Source organism: Haliotis cracherodii, unplaced genomic scaffold (assembly GCF_022045235.1).
Source record: "Haliotis cracherodii isolate W230 unplaced genomic scaffold, xgHalCrac1.p SCAF_1, whole genome shotgun sequence".
NCBI classification, from domain to species: Eukaryota; Metazoa; Mollusca; class Gastropoda; order Lepetellida; family Haliotidae; genus Haliotis; species Haliotis cracherodii.
Window position 1 is genome coordinate 41,375,087 of NW_027266264.1, and position 24,175 is coordinate 41,399,261.

Here is a 24,175-nt window from a genome sequence, read left to right on the forward strand (position 1 = left end):
CAAAAACGCAACTGCTACAGAAAAGCATGCATTCCATGCAAAAGTTGACTTTTATGCAAGCCCCATGCATTTCACTATCCAAGAATGGGTATAAAAACATGTGCGTTAACGGGATTCCATATGCATTGTTTAGCATCGTGCAAGAAAGAAAAAACATTACGCAATTATTCAACATCACGAAATGCCACGCCTGTCTGAAAATGAGCGTCTGTGAGCCATTGGTATGCTTGAAGCAGGATCGAGTCAGCGTGATGATGCAAGACAATTTAACGTCCACAGAAACACCATTTGGTGTTTATGGCAACATTGGCAACAGACGAATGCAGTCAGAGAACTCGGAGTGGCAGGCCACGCGTAACCAATAATCGACACGAAACTAGATTCGAACAACCAGAGACCATATAATAGATGGTCTCTGGAACAACTCACCTACGAAATCGATTCCAGCCAGCAACAGTGACTGCAAGAAGTATCCCTGGCCTTCGACGAATATCTTTACAAACCGTACGTCGTCGCCTCAGATGTGCAGGGATTGTCGCCAGAAGACCCGCCAGACGTCCCATTTTGACAGGAAACCACCGTCAAGCACGTCTATAGTTGTGCAGACAGCGTCTATACGCTGGACGGCCATGCAGTGGGGACAAGTTTTATTCACTGACTGAGTCTCGTTTTCACCTCAACCACAGCGATGGACGGATTCGAGTGTACCGACGTCGAGGTGAAGGTTACTTCTTCAATCATTGTGTCATGGAAGATGATCGGATCGGGGGCGGCAGCGTTATGGTATCGGGTGGGATTACAGCAAGACAGAGGACCCGTTTGAAAGCGGTAGAGGGAAATCTCAGTGGACAGCGCGACGGCGACGAGATCATCGGCCCTGTTGTCCTACCGTTTTTGTGTCGTCATGGCCTAGGCATTACCTTTCAACATATTGTCAATTTACAAATCAAAAGGGTGTGTGTCCACCTCTGGTTGTGATGCAAGAAACACATCTTCGTCTCATGGAATGGACCAGGCGTCGCACAAAGTCCTGTGGGATATCTGTCCATATCTGCTGGAGCATGTTTCGAAGTTCCTGGAGTGTCTGTGGAACACGTGGTTGACGTCGAAGGCGCCGATCCATCTAATCCCACATGTGCTCGATTCGTGAGAGATAAAGGGAGCACGACGGCCAGGGGATGACATTAACGTTGTTTTGTTGAAGAGAATCCTGAACAAGTCGAGCATTTTTCGTGTTCATGTTTCTTATGAAATCACGCATTTTCTTAAGTCAGTATGGCAAATTAAACCATTTGAACACTCACAGGAGTCTTTTATCTGTTGCAAACCGAAATTCTTTTAGATTTGGTCTTCTTGTATGTATTATTTGTCACAAGAACTTTTGTTATATATGGATTAGAGCTAGCTAGAGCTGACTTGATATGCCTTTGTATACATAACTAGTTCGTTGTTATTGTTTTGGGTTTTTTCTCTCATAAAATAAAAAATATTCCACAGTCATCGTGCAGGACAACCTTTTACTCAGTTTTGGGAAGTCGAGCCGCCAACTGAGGGTTGCCTCTTCCCCCTATCCGCTTCTTACTCGGTCATCCTCGCTTCTGCAGCGTTCTGAGGATACAGCTTCACCTCTCCGGCCTTCTAATGGAGACAACCCTTCTGGCCGAAAGCAGGACAGTCGTCGATAGATCGACTTCATTGTCGACAGGTCACTGCTCTTGGATGGACAGTTCGCCAGATTGTACCACGGATGATCGACAGTTTGCCTCTTCTACAGATGGATACCCGAGGGATCTCCACTCGACGATACACATCGATACATCGACATATCGTCCGATCAAGAACTCATCCGCTCGTACAACTTTACCTGCAGGTGGGTTACCATGGATAGATATATGAGAAACCTTTTTTGTCCAAACACTGTAAAAATACTTTGTAACATATTAAAAAGATGAAACTTGGCAAAACTGATCATCAAGGTTGAACTTAAAGTGTCAAATGTTCTTAAAGTGAAACAAAACACTAGTCTCTGAGAAAAGGCTTCACAAGTCAGTATCTCGTGTGTCTGCCATGTGCATTGATGACTGCCGTACAACATCGATACATGATGGATGAGGCAGTTGATGAAGGCCATAGGCACTTGAGCCCACACTCTAAGGAACGCCTGACGCAGTTCAGCTGCAGTTGTCGGACTTGGTCGGACGTCATTCAGCAGTCTTTTAATCTTGTCCCACATGTGCTCAATGTGATTCAAATCGGGACTGGCCACTGCATGGTTCTGATGCCATTCTGATGGAGAAAGTCTCTTGTTGCTCTCACAGTGTGGGCACGGGGGTTATCATGCTGAAACACGTGGTTGCAGCGACGTGCCAAATTAGGAATGGCGTGTTTTCTCAAGACAGACCAGACCACAACACTACAGATGACCGACCACGTTGTGGAAGACCAAGGGTCACCATCCGACGTAAGGATCTTCAAGATCGCTTTGTTACTGCTGCGGAAACTGTTCGACAGACCATGGGGACACAGCAGCGACACATTAGTGCGAACACCGTGCGTCGACGGATGACGAGTAGACACCTCCACTGTCACAGGCCACACCGAGGACCCATTCTGACACCACGTCATCACCGGGACCGTCTTCAGTGGTCAACAGAGCACCAGCATTGGCGCCACCAGCAGTGGAGAAGACTCCTCTTATCAGACGAGAGCCGTTACTGTATCTCAACAGCAGATGGCAGAGATAGTCTGGCGACACCGTGGGAAACGTTATTCGGATGCTTGTGTTGTTGAGAGAGACTCGTGCGGTGGTCCGAGCATCATGGTGTTGGATGGTATTTGTCTTGCACAGAGGGTCGGCCCTGTGGTCTTACAGAACATCGGTCTAGAGAGAGGCAATGGTGTCACAGCAGCTCGGTACATTCATCAAGTCTTGAGACCACACGCCATACCTCATTTTGCACGTCAGCATGATAACGCCCGTGACCACACTGCAAGGGCAACAAGGGCAACAAGAAACCTTCTCGAGATTCAAAGATGGTTGAATGATGTCCAACCAAGGCTGACGACTGCAGCTGACCTGCGTCAGTCATTCCTCAGAGTGTGGGCTCAAGCGCCTAAGGCCTTCATCAACCGCCTCATCCATTCCATGTATCGATGTTGCAAAGCAGTCATCAATGAACGTGGCAGACACACGAGATTCTGACTTGCGATGCCACGTTGTCAGAGACTAATGTTGTGTTTCACTTTAAGAACATTGGACACTTAAATTGCAACCTTGATGATCAGTTGTTCCAAATTTCATCTTTTTAATATGTCTCAGAGTATGTTTACAGTGTTTGGACAAATAAGGTTTCTCATATATATATCCATGGCGACGTTTCTTTTGCGGTTCAGTATATATCTTTAGCCTCGTTTTCTACTAGATACAACTTCGAGTTTATCACACACCCGGCCGTCAAGATTTTGCTATCGGTTTTAGAACACATTATTTGTGTTCTATGTGCTTGGACGTCGATTTAGAGATGAACTCATGTACACGTCAACAACATGGAAGTTCAACGTTCTATGCATGGTAATAGCTATTACACTTCGGACGACCTCTCAGATACCCCATATTCCAACCGTTTCAAGGCAACAGACGACAGCTTGAACTTTCACAACAGGAAGGAGATAACACACTTCATTGTCCCTGCCGGTACACTATCCTTTGGAATTGCTTGGACCCCCATAGCTATGTACACGAGTGACTAAACCAATTGGCGTTCGTCACACAGGAATCTGTGATACATTTTACCTGGACAAAGGGATTCAATCCCGGATATCAACAATTACTCAGACCACAACTGAGTTTCACTCTGAAATGATTAACTCAACTAGGTTGATTAATAAATTATCAGAAGTCCGTCTTACAATCATTCCAGGATATCCATTCCTTGGGATCAATTCCAAGGTTTCTAATGAGCCAGATTAACATCTAAGCACAAGAACACATTGAGGATACACCTCTTCTGATGGATAGTGGAATCGATTGTGTGCACAGGAATTTGTTTAAACAAGCCTGATTACGACAACCACTTAGCCACGGATGCCTCATTTCAAGGTTGGGGAGCTCACTTCAACGTTCATCAGGCCTATGGTCAGAAGCAGTAAAGCTCTACCACATCAATCATCTGGAATACGAGGCTGTAATCCGTGCAATATTTCATTGGACCAAACAGTCAAGAAACCAATGTCTGATGATCAGGACACACAATTCAACTGTGGCATACACTATTAATCTTCAAGGCGCGATGTAATTAGAGACCCTCCTGCAGTTGACTTTTCATCTTTGGTAGACAAGCTGACTTAACGATAAAGGCAAGCCATTTACCTGGAGCGGCAAATGGATTATCAAGCACCTTATCCAGACCAGCCAAACTTTCACCAACAGAATGGAAGCTCTACCAAAGCATTCCAACTGGTAATAAAAGAAAAGGTCCACTATTGACCTATTCGCATCAGATAACAGTGTGTCACCAGCGCTGAACCCACTGGCCTGGTCAGTCGATACTCTGTCAATACCATGGGAAGCGTATTCGTTTCCCCCACCAGCCTTGATACCACCAATACTACACAGATCCTAAACACAAGCTACCTACAACTGCTGTTAGTAGCGCCTTCTGACCGACAAGCACTTGGATTCCAGATCTCGTCGAACTAGTAGAGATACCAAACTGGACACATCTACTGCTACATCCTCCCTCCAATCAGGTCCATCCAAGACCAAAACTATACGAACTTCACGTATGGAGCATATCAAGAACAGTCTCGTAAGAGGATATTCTATTAGAGCAGCTGAGGCAGATTCCTTAGCACTTCGTCAATCATTGAGAATCTCTATGACGATAAATTGAAAAGTTTTCACCAGTTGTGAGATTCAAGGTTTTTCTGCCAAGGTACTTACCAGCAGATTACCTATGTCACTTATAAATTAAAGGAATCTTAAAGTTTGACACTGGGCACTTACTGGGCAGTGATCAGTTACTGACTACTCACTGATGGGATAAAACTTACTATATTTCCCGAACCGATAGATCTACTCAGATCTTTCTGACTGCGAGTAATTCAGTCGTCACCATGACTTCTAGCTCCAAGATTTCCGCTGTCATCGACCTTCAGACATTGATTCACTCATACTGCCTTGTGGACCAATCATCCAGACTTTGCCCTCTTGGCTGAGTATGAACACTTGTGTATAGAACCTCGAACTCTTACGTTCCAGACGGTTTTCCTCCTTGCCCTGTGGGATTCGTGCTGAGACGTCGGTTGAGTCCGGTTCCAGCGTCTTCAACAAGGTCTACATGTAGGTATCTCAGACCATCCGTCGCTATCGCAAGCATCTTTTTCATCCCCTTGTCGACGGCTGCAACTTCTGAGGTATCTTGATCCACCATCTCAATTGGCTGCGTTCTATCATCCTCAGGGCCTACACCTTTGAGGGATTACCACCCCAGCTGCTTCCAATCTCTCATGAAACGAGGGCAGTAACTTCCACCTTGGCGTTGCATAGTAATTGCACACTCTCGGCCATCACGGAGGGATGTTTCTGGCGTTCTGATATGGTCTTTGCCTTTCGGAATCTCAGTCGCCAACGTCCAAGGTCACAGCAGTCAAACAGCGCAGAGGAGGATGCACAGCAAACTACAAGTCCCAAGTCTGGTATCCTGTATTTACTGCAATTATTTCATTTATTGCTTATATTAATCGGGTTTCCGAGACAAGCTCCCAGAGGGAGGGTATATATGCTTGTCTGTTGGGACTTCGGTCCACGTCAATAAAAGCCACCATCCGGTGCGGCCATTTGTTTAAATGGTGTCCAGATCTTCTACCTGCTCATCTGTCTTGCGCATGTGATGTCTCAGTGGTTGATTGAAGACCTGTGTGAAAAACGGGTATCATCGTTCGTTTCCTCTTCTCGTTCTTACCTTATTCAATCTCTTCGTGAGTTTGAGAGGTTGGCGAAGCGAAAAAAGAGATGCCAACGTCCTTGGGAGCGTGTGTGTGAGGTCTGTCTTGTAGAACCTGCTGGCCGAGGACTTGGTGTTTGTACAAAATACCTCATCCTGTTCAGGATGAGGTTGAAGTCGTGACCGAGTAGGTGTCGCCTTGCTCTTAGTTACGCGGTCGTTACTTAGAACAGGGTCCTGTGTGAAACCATGGAACACATGATTCCCCGATGTCATGATGTATATCTCTTGGTAGCACAAACAGGGCTTTTTGAAGCAACCCTTACACGAATTTATCACTAATCCTTGTAAAATCCTTTGAATTTTCTTGATTAGTTCCAGCTTCATCGTGTACATCTCACGGTTGAGGTCCTTCCATGGTAGGGTATCTGCGCCCCACCAGCCTGTACACTCCAGATTGAGAATGAGGGGGCTGGATATGTCAGGTGATCAGGTCGCTGGGGTCGTGTCGCACGAGATTTTAGTGATGCGTGACCATGATCACAGTGGTGATTTGGTGATGTATGGGACGTGTTAGGGTGATTGGGGTTCTAGGGCGTTTCCACACCAAGATCGAAGAATATGAAGAAATGCATAGTGTGAGATAGGATAAGTATATAAATATACAATTTATTAGAAAATTTACAAATGTATAATAATACACTTTGTACATGGCAGCAGAAGAGTAGTCGTGTGCTGAGGGTAACAATACAGTATGAGCCTTCTATTTGAAGCTAAGACTCCTACACGCGAAACTGTTATCTCAGCATGAACGAATGAATATCAAACCCTCTTTTCTTTATTGTCGACAGCAGTGTCATCAGCCTATCTCTCACACATGCTTAGCAACAAGCAAAAGGTTTTATTGCATTTCAATTTTTAGTGTGGTAATTTATCCCGCCATGTATGTCTAAACACGATAGAGACAGAAATCACTAACTTCCAACACCTGGTCTATAGTGGCCGAGAGGGGGACATCGCTTTCTCGCGGAACTGCAATATCCACGCTTGACCACTACAGGGTGATATCTGTTTCAATTGGGAGAATATGTTGAAATGTTTCTTTATTTACATAACCATAATTTAACTGTACAGACGTAGGTGATTTTATAACAATCCACGGATTTCTGCGTAAAATGTAACTGATTGATTTATGGCCCTATTTAGTTTTCTGTGACCATCACGCCAAAAGCGCGTGGCGGGTCGTGGCAATAGGCTCTCAATAAATCAGGTTTAAGTCTAAATATTTACTTTTCAAAAGAAGTTAAGAAGACTTTGGTTAATCACTTATTACTGATTGTATTTGAAACTACAATCTCATAATTGTTGGTGTTCTGTAACTTGTTTTGAGTAGTATATGATGTTACAGTATGGCATACTGTTGTCCGTAGATATTCCTTTTGACATTTGATTTATGATCATATTGTATTGTGTTTCTTGTCTTGTGCAAATCTACAAGTAGTGAGTGAGTGAGTCGCTTTTTACACTATTCCAGCAATATCACGACGGGGAACACCTGGAATGGGCTTCACACATTGTGTGTGTGTGTGTGTGCGTGCGTGCGTGCGTGTGTGTGATAATTACGCCAGAACGCACAATTGTTAACAACCATATAGTTCAATAGATAGAGAATTGCTACATAAATATGAATATTCCTGCTTGACCAAAGATCCTATACTGTAATCGGACATCTTGTCTCCCCTGGCGGGAAAGTTAAACTCTATTTTATAAGCTCTTTAGCATTAAATGTAATTCCCGAAAATAGTTCGATCGAAAGGAATGATAAGAAACGAGTAATAATATTTAAAACGTATTACATTTCTATTGTCCAAGGAATGAGGTTACGGGTTAAGGACGGTCTCAAAAGTCGTATATGTGACTTAAAGTAAAGAAATATATCTTTTTCGGCTTCACTCCAAATCTGTTGACCTTCAAAATAATTCTTTGGAAAATGCGAACAATACAAACAGCGGCTGATAATACTGACAATTATTTGTCAATGTACATGTATGACCTATATGTAATTCATTATTTGTTCCAGTTCAATGTATCCTTTAAAGTTTTAGTTTTAAGATTGAGGGAAGAATGGGGTAGTATTTTGAATAAAATGAAAATATGAATAGCGACAATTCTATTGTAGTCTGTGAATTTTGCTAATTTACTACACAAGAAAATGAACACAAGCTTGTTTACAAACTAAACGTGATAGCATTCTGTTTTTATATCTAACTTATTTATCTTCTACAAAATTTTGAAGAATTCTAGGTATAAAAGGCAAAATAGCGGTGAGCATTATAGGAATTGATAACTGTAAATCTGCCCAAAACATTTTAATGTACGGCATTATGGGAAATATCGCCTTGTCGCTTTCTCGCTCTATGCGCTATCCTTTTCGCTTTATCGCCTTAACGCTATATGGCTTTATTGCTATCTCTCATGACTAACAATAGTCATATGACTGATTCGGGTGTTCTGTAACTTCTTTTTAATAGTATGTACTGTAAATATTGAAATTAACGATAGGGTTAATTAAATGCAAAAATGCGAATGGACGTAATTAATTAAACTTTGCATTTATGTCTCATAAATTACTGTTGATAAGACTCACTGCAAGCACAATTTGAATAGCGGAAATGCCAACTTAAATATAAAAACAAACAACTATCTATTTCCACATTACGGTTTATTGAGAACAATATGTCATTAAAAAATCCGTGGAATGTTTAAAATCCCCTGCGTCTGTACAGTTAAATTATGTTTAAGTAAATAGTGAGAGAAAGCGAGAGAGCGAGAAAACGATGTCCCCAATCGGCAACCCGCTCATCCATTTACCTAGTAACACAACCGTTTCGTAAGGAGCGAGAGAGAGAGAGAGAGAGAGAGAGAGAGAGAGAGAGAGAGAGAGAGAGAGAGAGAGAGAGAGAGAGAGAGAGAGAGAGTTTTTACGTGCGCTTTACGACTTTACGCGTTTTTCGGGTTCCTTATCTAATTTTGGGGAAATTTTGAATTTTGAAGAATGCCATGCCATAGGTGGGGGAACTGAGGGGGTTTGTGTGTTTGTGTGTTATTTGGGATTTTTGTATTTATTTATTTATTTTTATTTATTTATTATTTTAGTTGTTGTTTTTTAAGTATATTTTTAAAATGTCTTTTAGGGATTTAGTATAGTATAGTAAATAGCAAGATGTTGTAGTTTATTAGATGCAGCCTTGTAGACGTGTTTTAATTAGGAAAATGCCTTATGCCTTGAAGTTTTGTAGGTCGTTTAATGGGTTTAGAAGTGTTGCCAGAGACATTGTTTGTTACAGTTTATTGTGGATTTGAGGGCTGGTCTGTGTTGTTGGTGGTGTGTGCAGAGTAATAGTGCGTGTTCAGGTGTTTCTATTTGGTTACAGTGAGGGCATTTACCTGTTAGGTGTTTTCTGATTCCATGTAGGTGAGAGTTTGGTTTAGTGTGCCCTGTCCGTAATTTGATTATTGCCCTGTCGATTGAATTCATGAAGAACTTTTGTTTTTTTATTGGCTTTTGGAGCACCTGTTTTAGTTTACAGTTTGATTTCTGAAATTGGTTTTGCCACTTTTGGAGGATGTTACTCTTAGTGATACTTTTAATCTCGTTTTGAGATATTGGTAGGTTGATGCTTATTTCTTCTAATTGTAGTGATGCTTTAAGCTGCTTTGTCGGCGTCTTCGTTACCAAACACTCCGACGTGGGCAGGGATTCATACCAATTCTATTTCTTTACCTAGATTGCGGAGCTTTGTTTGAGCTTTTGAGTATTTTATTGATTTTAGGTAAAATTTAGGTAGATTTTTAGTGTTTTTATTTTTGTCAACTTAATGAGTCAGTAAGGATTAGGTTTTTGGGGTATTTTTCTTAATTTGGGGGTTATGTAGAGCTGTGGCCATCCCAATTAATTCGGTCGTGAAAATTGATTGATTATTTGCGAGCCTATAGCATTTAGTTTCTTTGGAGGGTTGGTATCCCATGGATGCCGAATCCTGTGTCTTTCGAGGCCGGGTCGGCGGACCCGTCTCTATAGATGTGACACCAATTTGGCCATTTTTCGTGTATGTGTGATAGTGCGATGGCATTAGCAGTATCAGGATCGTTTTTTTAATTCAGTTTGGAGGAGAGAGTTGTGTCTATATTGAGAATTTGTAGTTTTTGTATGAATATGTTGTTTGGCTTTGTGTTTAGTCTTAAAGCTTTTAGGTTGTGTATGTTTAAACAGTTGAGTGTGCGTTGAGAGATTGGTGTTAATAATGAGCTTTTCCGTGTTTGTGTGTTTTGTGTTTTAGGCTTATATTGTTTTTAAGGATGTGTTGGATTAGGGTCTTTTGTTGGGTTGGGGCCCAGAAATTTATTGTTTGCAGTTTGTGTGACTGTTTGCAGTGTCTTTGTAGACCGAGTGGAGGTTTACCTTGCTGGGCGGAATAGTAGGGTTTGGCAGATGATGACAGGTCCATGGCCGAGGTGCCGGTGACAGGTGGCGCGGCCCGCCATTGAGACCAGGTGCTGATGGTGTAGCTGCTGACACACTGAGATGGAAACGTGTAGTAGCGCTGTCCCTGCTGGTCTGGCATGTGTAGCAAGGGTGTTGGTGGGGCGGTAGTCCACGGGTAGATAGGCACAGGAACACATAGTGATGGATACTGGGGAACCGGCATTGCTATCACACCTGCCATATTTCAGGCTTCTGGGAACCTTGAACAACGCCATTGTAAATAAAATCAGGATATCATCTAAACCTGTACCACGAATGGCGAGTCGAACAAACTGGATATTTCATCAAGTCTCCTCCAAAATCTTTAATATGCCGATGGAATATTTCATACACACTTATACTTAAATCAAGCTTACATAAATACTGTTCAAAGCGGGGTTAAATCCACCTACCTAGATACCTAGATAACACCTAGATACTCGAATATAATACTAGATACTATAAATGATAACGCTATGCAATGCCAGGCCTGACATTGAATTCATAGCTTTCCGTTTTCAAATAAACCCTAATTATGTCTTCGTTCTAAGTCTTAAGAACGAGATTGAGATTGTTGACGTATATAAACATAACAGCCACGTCTGTTATTTAAAACCAAGAGAGACAAAGCTGGCTTGACATGACCATGCCTTGTAGGGCAAGTGGATCTCAAGGAGATGATATATTGTTATATGTAAGATAAACGAAATATTAAATTTCACTGTCAGTCAGTGACTGAAACTTTGTATTAACAAGTATTGTTAATTAAAGTTCACTTAATAGTTCAGCAATAGTTCTCTCAAATCCCATTTTTCAGTTATTTAAAAAAGTTACGTATCAACTATATTAATTGTTTTTCAGTTTCGAGAATGATATTATCAGCAAACAATAACATGACAATTTCAATTAAATCTGGAAACGATTTCACGCAATGTTTTCCCTCACGTGAAAGTACAGTTGACAGTTCGCTTATAAACAGCTTAGGTGGTAACAGCTTAGGTAGTGACATACAGCCCTTTCTAAGTCCAATGGGACGATATAAAAAAAACACCAGTTATATCTGGTAACTGTGGTGATTTAGAGCGACAACATCTTATACTTAGGATAGGATGAGATGGTAATGTGGCTGTTCTAGCGCCTCACAGGCAGCTTGGGTTGTATACTCCCAAGGGAGATGAGAATGAAACTCGAGTGCTCACTGATCCATTGACCTGGGTAATAATAGTGTAGTGCTATGAGCATCTACTTGGTGAATGGAATCTGGCGCATTATTATTATTATTATTATTATTATTATTATTATTACTTGTGGTGTTTAAGAAGGCCATGTCTCACGCTGTGGTGATTCAGAAAAAAACACATCTCATATCTGTTAAGAGAGAGCACATCTCATACTTGTTCGTCCATATCCCCTCTCTATCTGTGTGACTTGTGCGTCCATTCCCCTCCCTATACGCGTGACTTGTACGTCTATTCCCTTTCCTGTCAATATGGCTTGTACGTCCATTCCACTCCCTATCTGTGAGAATTGTACGTTCATTCTCCGCCGTATCTGTGTGACTTGTACGCCCATTCTCCTCCCTATCTGTGTAGCCTGTACGCCCATTCTCCTCCCTATCTGTGTAGCCTGTACGCCCATTCCCCTCCCTTTCTGTGTGACTTGTACGCCCATTCTCCTCACTATCTGTGTGACTTGCACGCCCATTCTCCTCCTTATCTGTGTGACTTGTTAGCTCTCCGGGTCCGAAGGACCAAGGTGAACTTATGACATACCGTGGCGTCCGTCGTCCGTACGTCGTCCGTACGTCAACAATTTATTCACTTCTTCTTCTGAACCACTAACTGGAAATTAACGAAATTTGACTGGAAGCATCCCAAGGTGGTGGGGATTCAAAATTGTACAAATGGTGGGACTGGCCCCCAAGGGGCTGAGGATCGGGGCTAAATAGGAGTAATTTGGCGTTATTGTTTTAAACGACTTCTTCTCTGGAACTAAGAAATAGATATCAACCGTATTTGGTTGGAAGCATTCTCCGGTGGTGAGAATTCAAAGTTGTAAAAATTTAGGGACTGACCCCCCAAGGTGCTGAGGATCGGGGCTAAATAGGAGTAATTTGGCATTATTGTTTTAAACGACTTCTTCTCTGGAACTAAGAAATAGATATCAACCGTATTTGGTTGGAAGCATTCTCCGGTGGTGAGAATTCAAAATTTGAAGAAAAAATTTAGGGACTGACCCCCCAAGGGGCTGAGGATCGGGGCTAAATAGGAGTAATTTGGCATTATTGTTTTAAACGACTTCTTCTCTGGAACAAAGAGATAGATATCAACCATCTTTGGTTGGAAGCATTCTCCGGTTGTGAGGGTTCAAATTTGTACATATGGAGGGGCTGACCCCCCTAGGGGCCAAAGGGGCGGGGCTAAATGGGGGTAATTTGGCTATATTGCTTTAAGCGACTTCTTCTCTGGAACTCAGAGATGGATATCAACCATATTAGGTTGCAAGCATCCCTAGGTGGTTGGGATTCAAAATTGTACAAATGGTGGGGCTGACCCCCAAGGGGCTGAGGGGCGCGGCCGGGGCCAAATGGGGGTAATTTGGCTATATTGTTTTAAACGACTTCTTCTCTGGAACTAGGAGATAGATATCAACCATATTTGGTTGGAAGCATTCTCCGGTGGTGAGGATGTATATTTTATGATTGCGTAAATATCCAGATGAGCGATACAGGCCCTGTGGGCCTCTTGTATGTTTATTCCACTCCTATTCTGTCTGACTTTTACGTCCATTCCCCTTCCAATTTGCGTGAATTAACGTCACGCAGATTGAGAATGGAATTGACGTACAAGTCACACAGATAGAGTGGAGAATGTATGTTCAAGTCATACAGATTGGTTACACAGATAGCGGGGGTAATTGACGTAAAAGTCACTTAGATAGGGAGGGGACGTACAGATATGGAGGTCAATGGGTGTACAGGTCACAGAGATAGCGCTGAGAATAGATATACAGTCACACAGACAGTTAGTGGAATGGACGTACAAGTTACACAGATAGGGATAGGAATGGACGTACATGCCACACATATTGGGAGGTGACTGGACGTACAAGTCACCCAGATAGAGCTTAAAAAGGACGTACAAGCTACACAGATAGGGATGAGGATGGACGTACAAGCTACACAGATAGGGAGGAGAATGGATGTACAAGCTACACAGATAGATAGAGAGGAGAAAGGACGTTCAAGCTACACAGATAGGGAGGAGAAGGGACGTACAGGCTACACAGATAGAGCGGAGAAAGGACGTACAAGCTACACAGATAGATAGAGAGGAGAAAGGACGTACAAGCTACACAGATAGGGAGGAGAATGGACGTACAAGCTACACAGATAGAGCGGAGAAAGGACGTACAAGCTACACAGATAGAGAGGAGAAAGGACCTACAAGCTACACAGATAGGGAGGAGAAGGGACGTACAGGCTACACAGATAGGGAGGAGAATGGACGTACAGGCTACACAGATAGATAGAGAGGAGAAAGGACGTACAAGCTACACAGAAAGGGAGGAGAATGGATGTACAAGCTACACAGATAGATAGAGAGGAGAAAGGACGTACAGGCTACACAGAAAGGGAGGAGAAAGGACGTACAAGCTACACAGAAAGGGAGGAGAATGGATGTACAAGCTACACAGATAGGGAGGAGAATGGACGTACAAGCTACACAGATAGGGAGGAGAATGGACGTACAAGCTACACAGATAGAGAGGAGAATGGAAGTACAATCTACACAGATAAAGAGTGGAATGGACGTACAAGCTACACAGATAGGGAGGAGAAAGGACGTACAAGCTACACAGATAGGGAGGAGAATGGACGTACAAGCTACACAGATAGGGAGGAGAATGGACGTACAAGCTACACAGATAGAGAGGAGAAAGGACGTACAAGCTACACAGATAGGGAGGAGAAAGGACGTACAAGCTACACAGAAAGGGAGGAGAATGGATGTACAAGCTACACAGATAGGGAGGAGAATGGACGTACAAGCTACACAGATAGGGAGGAGAAAGGACGTACAAGCTACACAGAAAGGGAGGAGAATGGATGTACAAGCTACACAGATAGGGAGGAGAATGGACGTTCAAGCTACACAGATAGGGAGGAGAAAGGACGTACAAGCTACACAGATAGAGCGGAGAAAGGACGTACAAGCTACACAGATAGAGCGGAGAAAGGACGTGCAAGCTACACAGATAGAGCGGAGAAAGGACGTACAAGCTACACAGATAGGGAGGAGAATGGACGTACAAGCTACACGGCTAGAGCGGAGAAAGGACGTACAAGCTACACAGATAGAGCGGAGAAAGGACGTGCAAGCTACACAGATAGGGAGGAGAAAGGACGTACAAGCTACACAGATAGGGAGGAGAAAGGACGTACAAGCTACACAGATAGGGAGGAGAAAGGACGTACAAGCTACACAGATAGGGAGGAGAATGGATGTACAAGCTACACAGATAGAGTGGAGAATGGGCGTACAAGTCACACAGATAGGGAGGAGAATGGGCGTACAAGTCACACAGATAGGGAGGAGAATGGGCGTACAAGTCACACATAAAGGGAGGGGAATGGAAGTACAAATCACACAGATAGGGAGGAGAATGGATGTACACGTCACACACGTCCTTTCCACTCCCTATGTGTGTGACGTGTACATCCATTCTCCTCCATATCTGTGTGACTTGTACACCCATTTCCCTCTCTATCTGTGTGACTTGTACCTCCATTCTCCACTCTATCTATGTAGCGTTCATTCTCCGTTCCGTTTGTGTGACTTGTACGTCCATTCCCCTTCCTTTCTGTGTGAGTTGTACGTCAATTCCACTAACTATCTCTGTGAGGTGTACTTCCATTCCCCGCGCTGTGTGACCAGTACGCCCATTCCACTCGCTATCTGTGTAACTTATACATCCATTCTCTGTGCTATCTCTGTACGTTAATTGACCCCCTTATCTGTGTGACTTGTACGTCCATTCCTCTCCCTATCATTGTGACTTGTACGTCCATTCCCCCCGCCATCTGTATGACCTGTTCGTCCATTGCACTCCCAATATGTGTGACTTGTACGTCCATTCACCTCCCAATCTGTGTGACATGTACGTCCATTCCACTCCCAATCTGTGTGACGTGAACATCCATTCCCCTTCCTGTCTGCGTGACTTGTACGTCCATTCCCCTTCCTGTCAGCGTGACTTGTACGTCCATTACCCTGAAGATCTGCGTGACTTGTACATCCATTCCCCTTCCTGTCTTTTTCACTTGCACGTCCATTCCACTCCCAATCTGCGTCACTTGTACGTTAATGCCCTTTCCTTCCTGTGTGACCGGTCTGTCCATTCCACTAACTGTCTGTGTGACTTGTACGTCCATTCCCCGCGCTATCTGTGTGACTTGTACGTCCATTCCCCTTCCTATCTGTGTGACCGGTCTGTCCATTCCACTAACTGTCTGTGTGACTTGTACGTCCATCCCCTCACTATCTGTGTGGCTTGTACGTCCATTCCCCTTCCTATCTGCGTGACCGGTCTGTCCATTCCACTAACTGTCTGTGTGACTTTTACGTCCATTCCCGTCCCTTTCCGTGTGACTTGTACGTCCATTCCACTCCCTATCTGTTTGACTTGAACGCCTGTACACTTACAACAACAATGTCAATGTGTGACTGGCACGTCGCTACTCCATACTTATCTGCGTAACTGGCGGCCTTATCTGTCCCGAAGTCATTACAAGCTCGCCTGTCGTGGGAAAACAATACCCCCCATCTCGTCCTATCCCCCCCCCCCCCCCCCCCATCACCCCACAACTCTGTTCTAGTCCAATTCGGGGGGTGGGGGGTGGGATGGGGGGGTGGGATGGGGGGTGGGGGGGGCTGTCTATTGCACATCAACATAACCTACACTGCTTCTAGGGTAGATTGCGCGACCAAGACAGGAGGCGCTTCCGAATACAAAATACGTAGCATGGTATTCTGGTTCTCTGGTTCTGTCCCATATCAAAAACACCTTTTTGGACTGGTACATGAAAGAACGTGCCCGTGCGGCAATATGCTGTGTGAAAGAGGATATTATACCTCACATACATTTTAGAGGTTTTGTCTGAAATAGGGCCAATCGCTCTTGAAAACAACAAATGTAATAAAACAAAAAACAATTGCACTGTTTACGACTTGTAGTTTATCACACAGTGTAACTGATTAGGATAGATGGGGTCGTTAATTCGTTATTTTCAAATAATTGAGTGATATGTACTATCTATAATCTGAAACAAATAGTATTATTAATAACACAATTTTATTTCCATTTAGTTCAATTAGAAACACACCAGTTTACTATGATTTTTAACGTACGTTGACCAACTGAGCTGTCACTGATATCTTCATGACTCTACTAACTCAGCCTCAATGCATTCTTAAGAAGTGAATAAAAGCACACAACAGTGATCCTCGAACATAACGTCTTGCAACATAAGAGGCACCAGTTTAGCAATATACTACATGGACCCAATGTATTGAGATACATTTCAGCGTGACTGTGGCGGCTACATGAGTAGAATATCAGGCATGTGTTTACAGGACAGTGAGGTTACCCTTGTGCAAGGAGTATAGAAGCAATACTTACATTGTTTAAGGTCAGCTTAAATAATACCATCATATTTATCTTGCCGAGCTGCTGGTTTCAGTGATGAGATGTGTACAAATTATTTGTACATGATGCTACACGTAGATTCAAACCCGTTTTAAGTGTCTCAACATCATACATTGGGCCTAAAATTTTTACCATGTTCCAGTTGACAGTAATGGAGATGAGGCGGATATTAAGATACAATATGAAATGGTAACCAAGTGGATACAAAGCGCTAACAGTTGAACTTTTTCTCATCAGTGTTTAAAACCAGAACCAGACAAGTTAGTTTTTGCATTGATTTGACTGCATCTTGTACGGGTTTGAAGCTTCTTTCTCATAATAATTGTTTTTGTCAGCAAGTAGAACTGCATGCTGCATACATACCTGTAGTAAGCTGCCGTCCAGAATAGCGTTGTGATGTAGTAAATGGGCATATAAAGAGTAGTGATGGCCTACTGTTCGGTCTGTTTGCTGTGGTGGACAGTAATGCCCCCACACCGCGTCTCGCTGTCAACTCTCTGCTGTCCCTCCACTAAAACAATGCAATTGGAATTCCTCACCAGAAACATGATATGCCTGCTCATGAAAGTACAAGTGGGTGTCGGAGCCCGCAATTAATCTTTAATCAGAATACACGGTTGGGTCTGGCACGATATGACAGTGCAGAGGGATAGGCCGGGACCCCTCATTCACCCTACTTCCATCCAGCCTGGCCCCACCCACTCGTCATGACGTCAGGATATTGTGTGCTTGGCGAGCTGCATGCCTTATGTCAGTGGTCATACCACACATTTGAGCCTACCCTAAGTACGCTCTGTAGTGCGCATGCCAACCTGGTGCTTTCACTTTTTTTAGAAATGGGCACAATGAAGCCTAATAGTTCGGACATCCTGCTTTCCAGGCGGTACCTGTTGGGAATGTCTATACCAATATACAACGATTTCACTGGGATCGTTGTCATTTGGATTAACGTGACCAATGTACCTGAGACCGCGGCATGAAACTTCGCACTTTGTAACATTTTTAGTTTTGTTTTTGACTTTTCAGTTTATGTCATGTCTTCAAGTAGGTCTGGCATTGAAAACACTCGCATTATTCATTAAATCTGCTTCGCGTATATTCACTTACTGTCACAATCGTCTTGATTATGGCACGTTAACAGTAGGTTATGTTAAAAATATTTATCATCCATTTTGGTAGAATTCATATTTGAAAAAAATGATTAATTATTCTTCTTTGAAAAATTGTAACTGCACTAATACAGAACTTTAAGAGAACTTTCACAGCATTTAATCTTCAATTTGAAATCCCAATGATCTGTCTACAGGTACGTCTTTAAAAGGAAATTAAATTTTAAGAAGACTCTTATTTTATCTTGAACCAAAGACAATGTTAAGAAACAGTCAGTTGTGTACATACTTGGAGGACGCAGGGTGTAACATGACAAGTCGTCTATAGCTACGTTCCATTATGCACAGTGCATTTTCTTGATGCTGACACGTGGTGCAACGAGGTGGGAATACATTTGTGAGAGGCAGCGAGTGAGGAATACAAACGCAGGGTTCAACGAATTGGGAATGTGTGAAAATAACGGCGATGCGAGATTTCCTGTTTTCTTGATTTCAATGTTTGTCCCGTCGTATAGCTAAAATATTGGTGAATGACGTGTTAAAAAAAATCGACATCAATAACAACAAAGATAATTCAGATTTGAATATTTCGCAACGTCGGACAAAATACCGTTAACAGGGGGTGATTAAAATACATATAGACTCACTGTTCATTTAACCGTAGATAGGCCGTTGAGTAGAACTATATGCACGTTCAACGTTAGCGGGTCGTTACCGCTGGCTTAAAACCAGCCACTTAACAAGTACTTATTCACGCTTGTGATGTCAACAGTATCCAGGGCAAAGTGGCTGGATAACCATTCGCCGCTCGAAGAATTTTCTTCATAAGACATCATCGACATCCGTAGTCCAGCGAGCGGCTATAACATACCCGTTGACTAGTCATATCAACTGTTATATTGTTCACTTTCATTACAACATATACCTGACTACGGGAGGACACGATCAGGTTAGGAATATAAGAACAACAATACATTCGCTGACCAGGTAAACGGTTCTTTTGTGCATGATTCGATGAAACTAATCACTTTTGACACGATATTCATTGACTGCACTTGAGTGACGTTAATCTCAAGGATGAATCCCATTATCGATTCCATCACTTTCTATTGAACGATAAACACTTGACACTTTAATTAAGTGAAAGTTTAGCTGTGAACAACAAAGACATACGATAATTTAGCCAGTTGCTGCATTAATTACCCCAGGGTTGTCGTGGCAAGGAATTAATTCAGGTACACGCTTGTAGTGGCCGCTCCTAGGCTATGGGGACGCGGGAAAGAGGTAGCCGATGTGATTACACCAAGGGTCAGGAAAGCGTGAGAATCAGTAAGCGTCTTTAATGTTGTAGATGTAGCGGGTAGATAAAGTGCCTTGACATTTTCTCTGTGAAGCATCATGCCAATGTAAGGAAGTTTAAGTAGCGTTATTTTTTGTTGTGTGTTGAGTCCTGATATAAATATACTGTACAAATACTTGTGTTATGTAAACTTCTTCTAAGTTTATGTATGATGTCGTCTTTGTGTTAAATTATATGGTACAGTTTCGGTCCGTGTGTTGATGAGTATATATACTGTGATTAATGTCTTAAGGTACTACCGTCGGTGGTGAGTTTTGACAAAAGATATACTAAAGTTAGGGTCTGCATGGTGCTATGCCCATTTCGAATTTTGAGATAGACCTGACTGTTTGCCTGCCATTAGACACATCCTCAGATGTTGTCCTAAAACCACAAGTCCTTTATTTTATCCGCTTTAATTCATAAGCATAATATTACGTTTCAGATTAATAGTTCGCTGTTTGGGGTGCAAGTATGCAAATGAAACAATTTTTAGGCTAATATCGCACATATCCAGGGGAATGCTTACCTTCCATTGTAAGGGCATGATCATCCGTCTTCTATGACAGCAACGCTTTACCGTCCTATTATGAAGGCTTCCCCTAGATGGCCCGTACTTAAACGAATTCCTAAACAGTAGGACAATAATTGACCTTAATGCCTTTGAATATTAATTGTATATGTTAGTGGGCGTTGGCATCTTTGCGATTTCAACGACAATGTCATGAGACAAACGATCTAATGATCGATCACAAATTTGCCTTCTTACACATATGTGTAAACATTGCCCCAAGGTTACCAACAGTCTTCAAAGTTATCCCCTACTTTCTGTGAGTGACTGAGAAGAAGTGTTGCTAACACTAACAGGCAGAGAACAACGATGTACATACACATGTATACTCACTGGCCCAGTCACATATGTGGTGCACGAAGACATCTAATATACGCGGTGTTGTTGTGCTGTTGGATAGATTGAACGCGTTGAAGAGTGTGTGAATGTTAATGTATGTGTGTGCGCGTGCGTTCGTGCGTGTGTGTGTGTGCGTACGTGCATACGTGCGTGCGTGTGTGTGTGTGTGGTAGATTGTTAATATGGGTGAAGAAGTGTATGTGGTGGTAGTGGTGTGTTAACGGGTATGGATATGTGCTTGGTTGTTTTGTGTGTTACTGTTAATATGTGCGAGGAAGTGCGTGTAGCGGTAGTGATGGTGTGTTAATGTGTGTAGTCGTGGTGTGTAATGTGTTTGTGTGTTTGTGGTGGGTGTTTATTTGTGTAGGGCAGTGTGTATGTGGCTGTGGATTAGTGTGTGTGGAAGTGGTAGTGATGTGTATGTAGTTTACTGTGTGTGTAGTATGTTTATTAGGATAAGGTGCGTGTATGTGTGTGTGTGGTGGCCTGGTGAAATATTGGTGTTAAATGTGTGTGGGGAAGTGTTTGAGATGGTACAAGGTGTTAATGTGTGTGAAGAATTGTGAGTTTATGTGCTACAGTATTTGCAGTGGATTGTGTCAAGAAATGTGTATGGTGTTGTTTATGTGCTAATGTATATGTAGTGGTTTGTGTGGGGAAGTGTGTGTGGTGGTGGTGGTGGTGATGGTGTGCATGTGCTTATGTGAGTGTGGAAGTGTGGTGTGGTAGTGTGAGTATGTGTTACTGCGAGAGTGTGTGTGTGTGGTGGTGGTATGTGAATGTGTTAACGTTTGTGAGAATTGTGTGGGGTGGTAGTGGTGTGTATGTGTTAATGTGTGTGAGGACGTGTGTGTGGCTGTGGTTTGGTGTGTGTGGAAGTATGTCTGGTGGTGGAAGTGTCTGTGGTGCTGGGAGTACTGTGTATGTGTTTATGTAGGTTTGGTTGTGGTGCGTGTGTGAGCGTGCGTGTATGTGTGTGTGTGCGTGTATGTGTGTGTGCGTGTGTGTGCGTGCGTGCGTGCGTGCGTGCGAGCGTGCGTGCGTGTGTGTGTGTGTGTAAGTGGATGTGGTGGTGATATGTGTAGGATGAGGTGTAGAGTGTGTGGAATTGTGTGTGAGGATGGTGTGTGTAAATGTGCTCATGTTAGGGTAGTGGTGTGTGTGTGCATATGTGAATGTGTGTGAGGATATGTGCGTGGTGGTGGTGTGTGTATGTGTGTGATGAAGTGTATGTGGTGGTGGTGGTGGTGTGTATATGTATCAATATTTGCGAAAAGGTGTGTGTGGTGGTGGAAGCAGTGTGTGTGGAACTGTGTTGTCATGGTGGTGTGTGCGTTAATACGTGTGAGAAAGTGTGTATGGTGGTGGTGATATGTGTTATTGTGCGTGGCGGTAGTGGTGTGTATGTGTTAATGGAAGTGTGTGTAGTGGTGCGTGTGTGCAGTGTATGCAGGGCAGACCCTGCTCAGTTAACTAAACTTCAGATCGATGATGATCTATACAAGCAGTTAACCATAAACTAATACACTTTAAACGTATAACACCACACTCTGAAGAGAAAACACAGGACTCCGTTCAAAGACATAGAAAAGAATAATAATCTGGCCCATCTGACAAACACGATGATGGAACAGGTTTGTGATGGAATATTGACCGCTTTGAAGTCAAAGTTGAATGTTCCATTGTTCAATGAACTTATACCACAACGCATTGGTCTTATTGAAAGCAGCGCCAATGAATCTAATATCTTTACATTTTCGTATATTCTCACAGTTCAGGAACCCGAGGGGTAAACACATGAATACAATTCGTAACTCTCGGGTTTTGTTATTTCAGATAAGAGATGAGATATTTCACTTGTAAACAGTTATTTACACTGACTCTGAAATTACACTGAGTTAGAATGCGACCATGCAGTGAAACACCCTTAATAGGTCTTGTGCCTATTGCTTGAACCTGATGACATAAAGGTGGAATGTTAGGAATGTTATTCTGGAATACCTGTTGATTTGTTAACGAACAATGAGATGTTACAGTTGTTTAGTGCAATAGTTGTATGTGGTATATATCCTGAACAGTATATGTGGTATAATACTTCCTATCTTCAAGACAGGTAGTCCCAGAGACCCCATGAACTATAGTCTCAATACTAATCTGAAAGTGGCAGGTAAACTTACACAAAGAAGTTATGCATGCCCTTATATATTTCATAATTGTTTGGTCCCAATATTCGCAGTCATGAAAGATATAATTAGGGGAAGAATTGTGTTTTCTCGAGATGATGTAATCAGTCATGCGTGACGAAAGCTCACGTGCCATGCATGGAATGCCCGTGCAGCATGCCCGTTCAGTATGCTACCCTCGAGTATTTCTTAAGCTCGGTTTTAAACAATTATTCCATGACACGTTGTGACCATGGCACGAAGGTGACGATCAAACGCCACAAGATGGCAAATAATCGACATACATAACACAGGAATGTCTTGTAATGCCATTGGTCGAAATTTGGGGTATCATCACACTGTCGTAAGCCGTTTAGTCGAGAAACATGCTCAGACCGGTAATGAGCAGGACCGTCCCAGATCCGGTAGACCCCCTGTGACGACACATCGCGAAGACAGGGACCTTCTTCGTCTCATACGCCGAGAACGCTTTTTAACAAGTAGTCATCTGAAGCATCTGTGGTTGCCCAATCGTCGTTTTAGCACCAGAACCGTCAGGAACCGGCTGAAAGCAGCAGGACTGAGGGCTAGACGAGTCATAAAGCGTCCCTTGTTGAGAGATCACCACAAAGCTACTCGTTTAGCATGGCGTATTGCGCGATAGAACTTGATTCTGAGAACTTGGAGACGGATCCATTGTTCAGACGAAAGTCGCTTTCTGCTCCACGTCACTGATGGAAGAACGAGAGTTTCGAAGATTAAACCGACTGTTGCATACGGCGGGGCCTCGGTAATGGTTTGGAGGTGTATCTCTCATGATTGCAGGTTGGATTTGGTCACCATAAAGGTCAACTTAACAGGGGCTCAGTACATACGGGACATTTTGAGGCCAGTCGTCGTTCCTCATTTTGACAACCACCATGTTGCTACTCGACCTCAGTACATGGATGACAATGCCAGGCCTCACCGTTCGCATGCAGTCGTGGATGACATGAGGGCCAATGCAATAACGACTCTACCCTGACCAGCAATGAGCCCAGATTTGAACCCACTTGAGTATGTTTGGGATATTCTGGGGCGGCGCATACAGGCACGAGATCCTCCTGTACAAGATTTACGCCAATTGGAAGTAGCATTGCATCTGGAGTGGTTGTTGTTGACCCACCAACAGATCAAAGGTCTGACTGGAGGCATGCGACGTAGGGTGGAATGCGTCATCCGGGCACGTGACAGTTATACCCGCTATACTGATCCGTTTCACGTGTCATGTCAACTAGAGACTTTAAGGAACATTTTCACATGAAACTTCAAACGTAACTCGTTCACTTAATCCTGCAGCTCAATTTTTTAGGCATTGTCTAAGGTGAAAAACAGTACCTGTATTACCATGATGTTCCCGTCAGTAAATTTCAATCACAACTCACCAATATCTTCTTTATTTGTTGTCAAATGTTTGTTCTATCTGATGACATTGGTA

At 43.0% G+C, this 24,175-nt stretch overlaps 1 protein-coding gene across 1 annotated transcript in view; it reads right to left on the reverse strand.

The window, feature by feature from the left end:
- Nucleotides 1-17,621, reverse strand: part of LOC139464515 (protein odd-skipped-related 2-like) — an 81,101-nt gene extending 63,480 nt beyond the window's left edge. Inside the window, exons 1-2 of the mRNA XM_071246044.1 lie at nucleotides 17,542-17,621; nucleotides 10,408-10,691 (exon numbers count right to left, since the gene is read on the reverse strand). Of these exons, the coding sequence (XP_071102145.1) occupies nucleotides 10,408-10,672 (265 nt within the window). The 5' untranslated portion in view covers nucleotides 10,673-10,691; nucleotides 17,542-17,621. The remainder of the gene's footprint in view (nucleotides 1-10,407; nucleotides 10,692-17,541) is intronic.
- Between the last annotated feature and the right edge of the window lie 6,554 nt (nucleotides 17,622-24,175).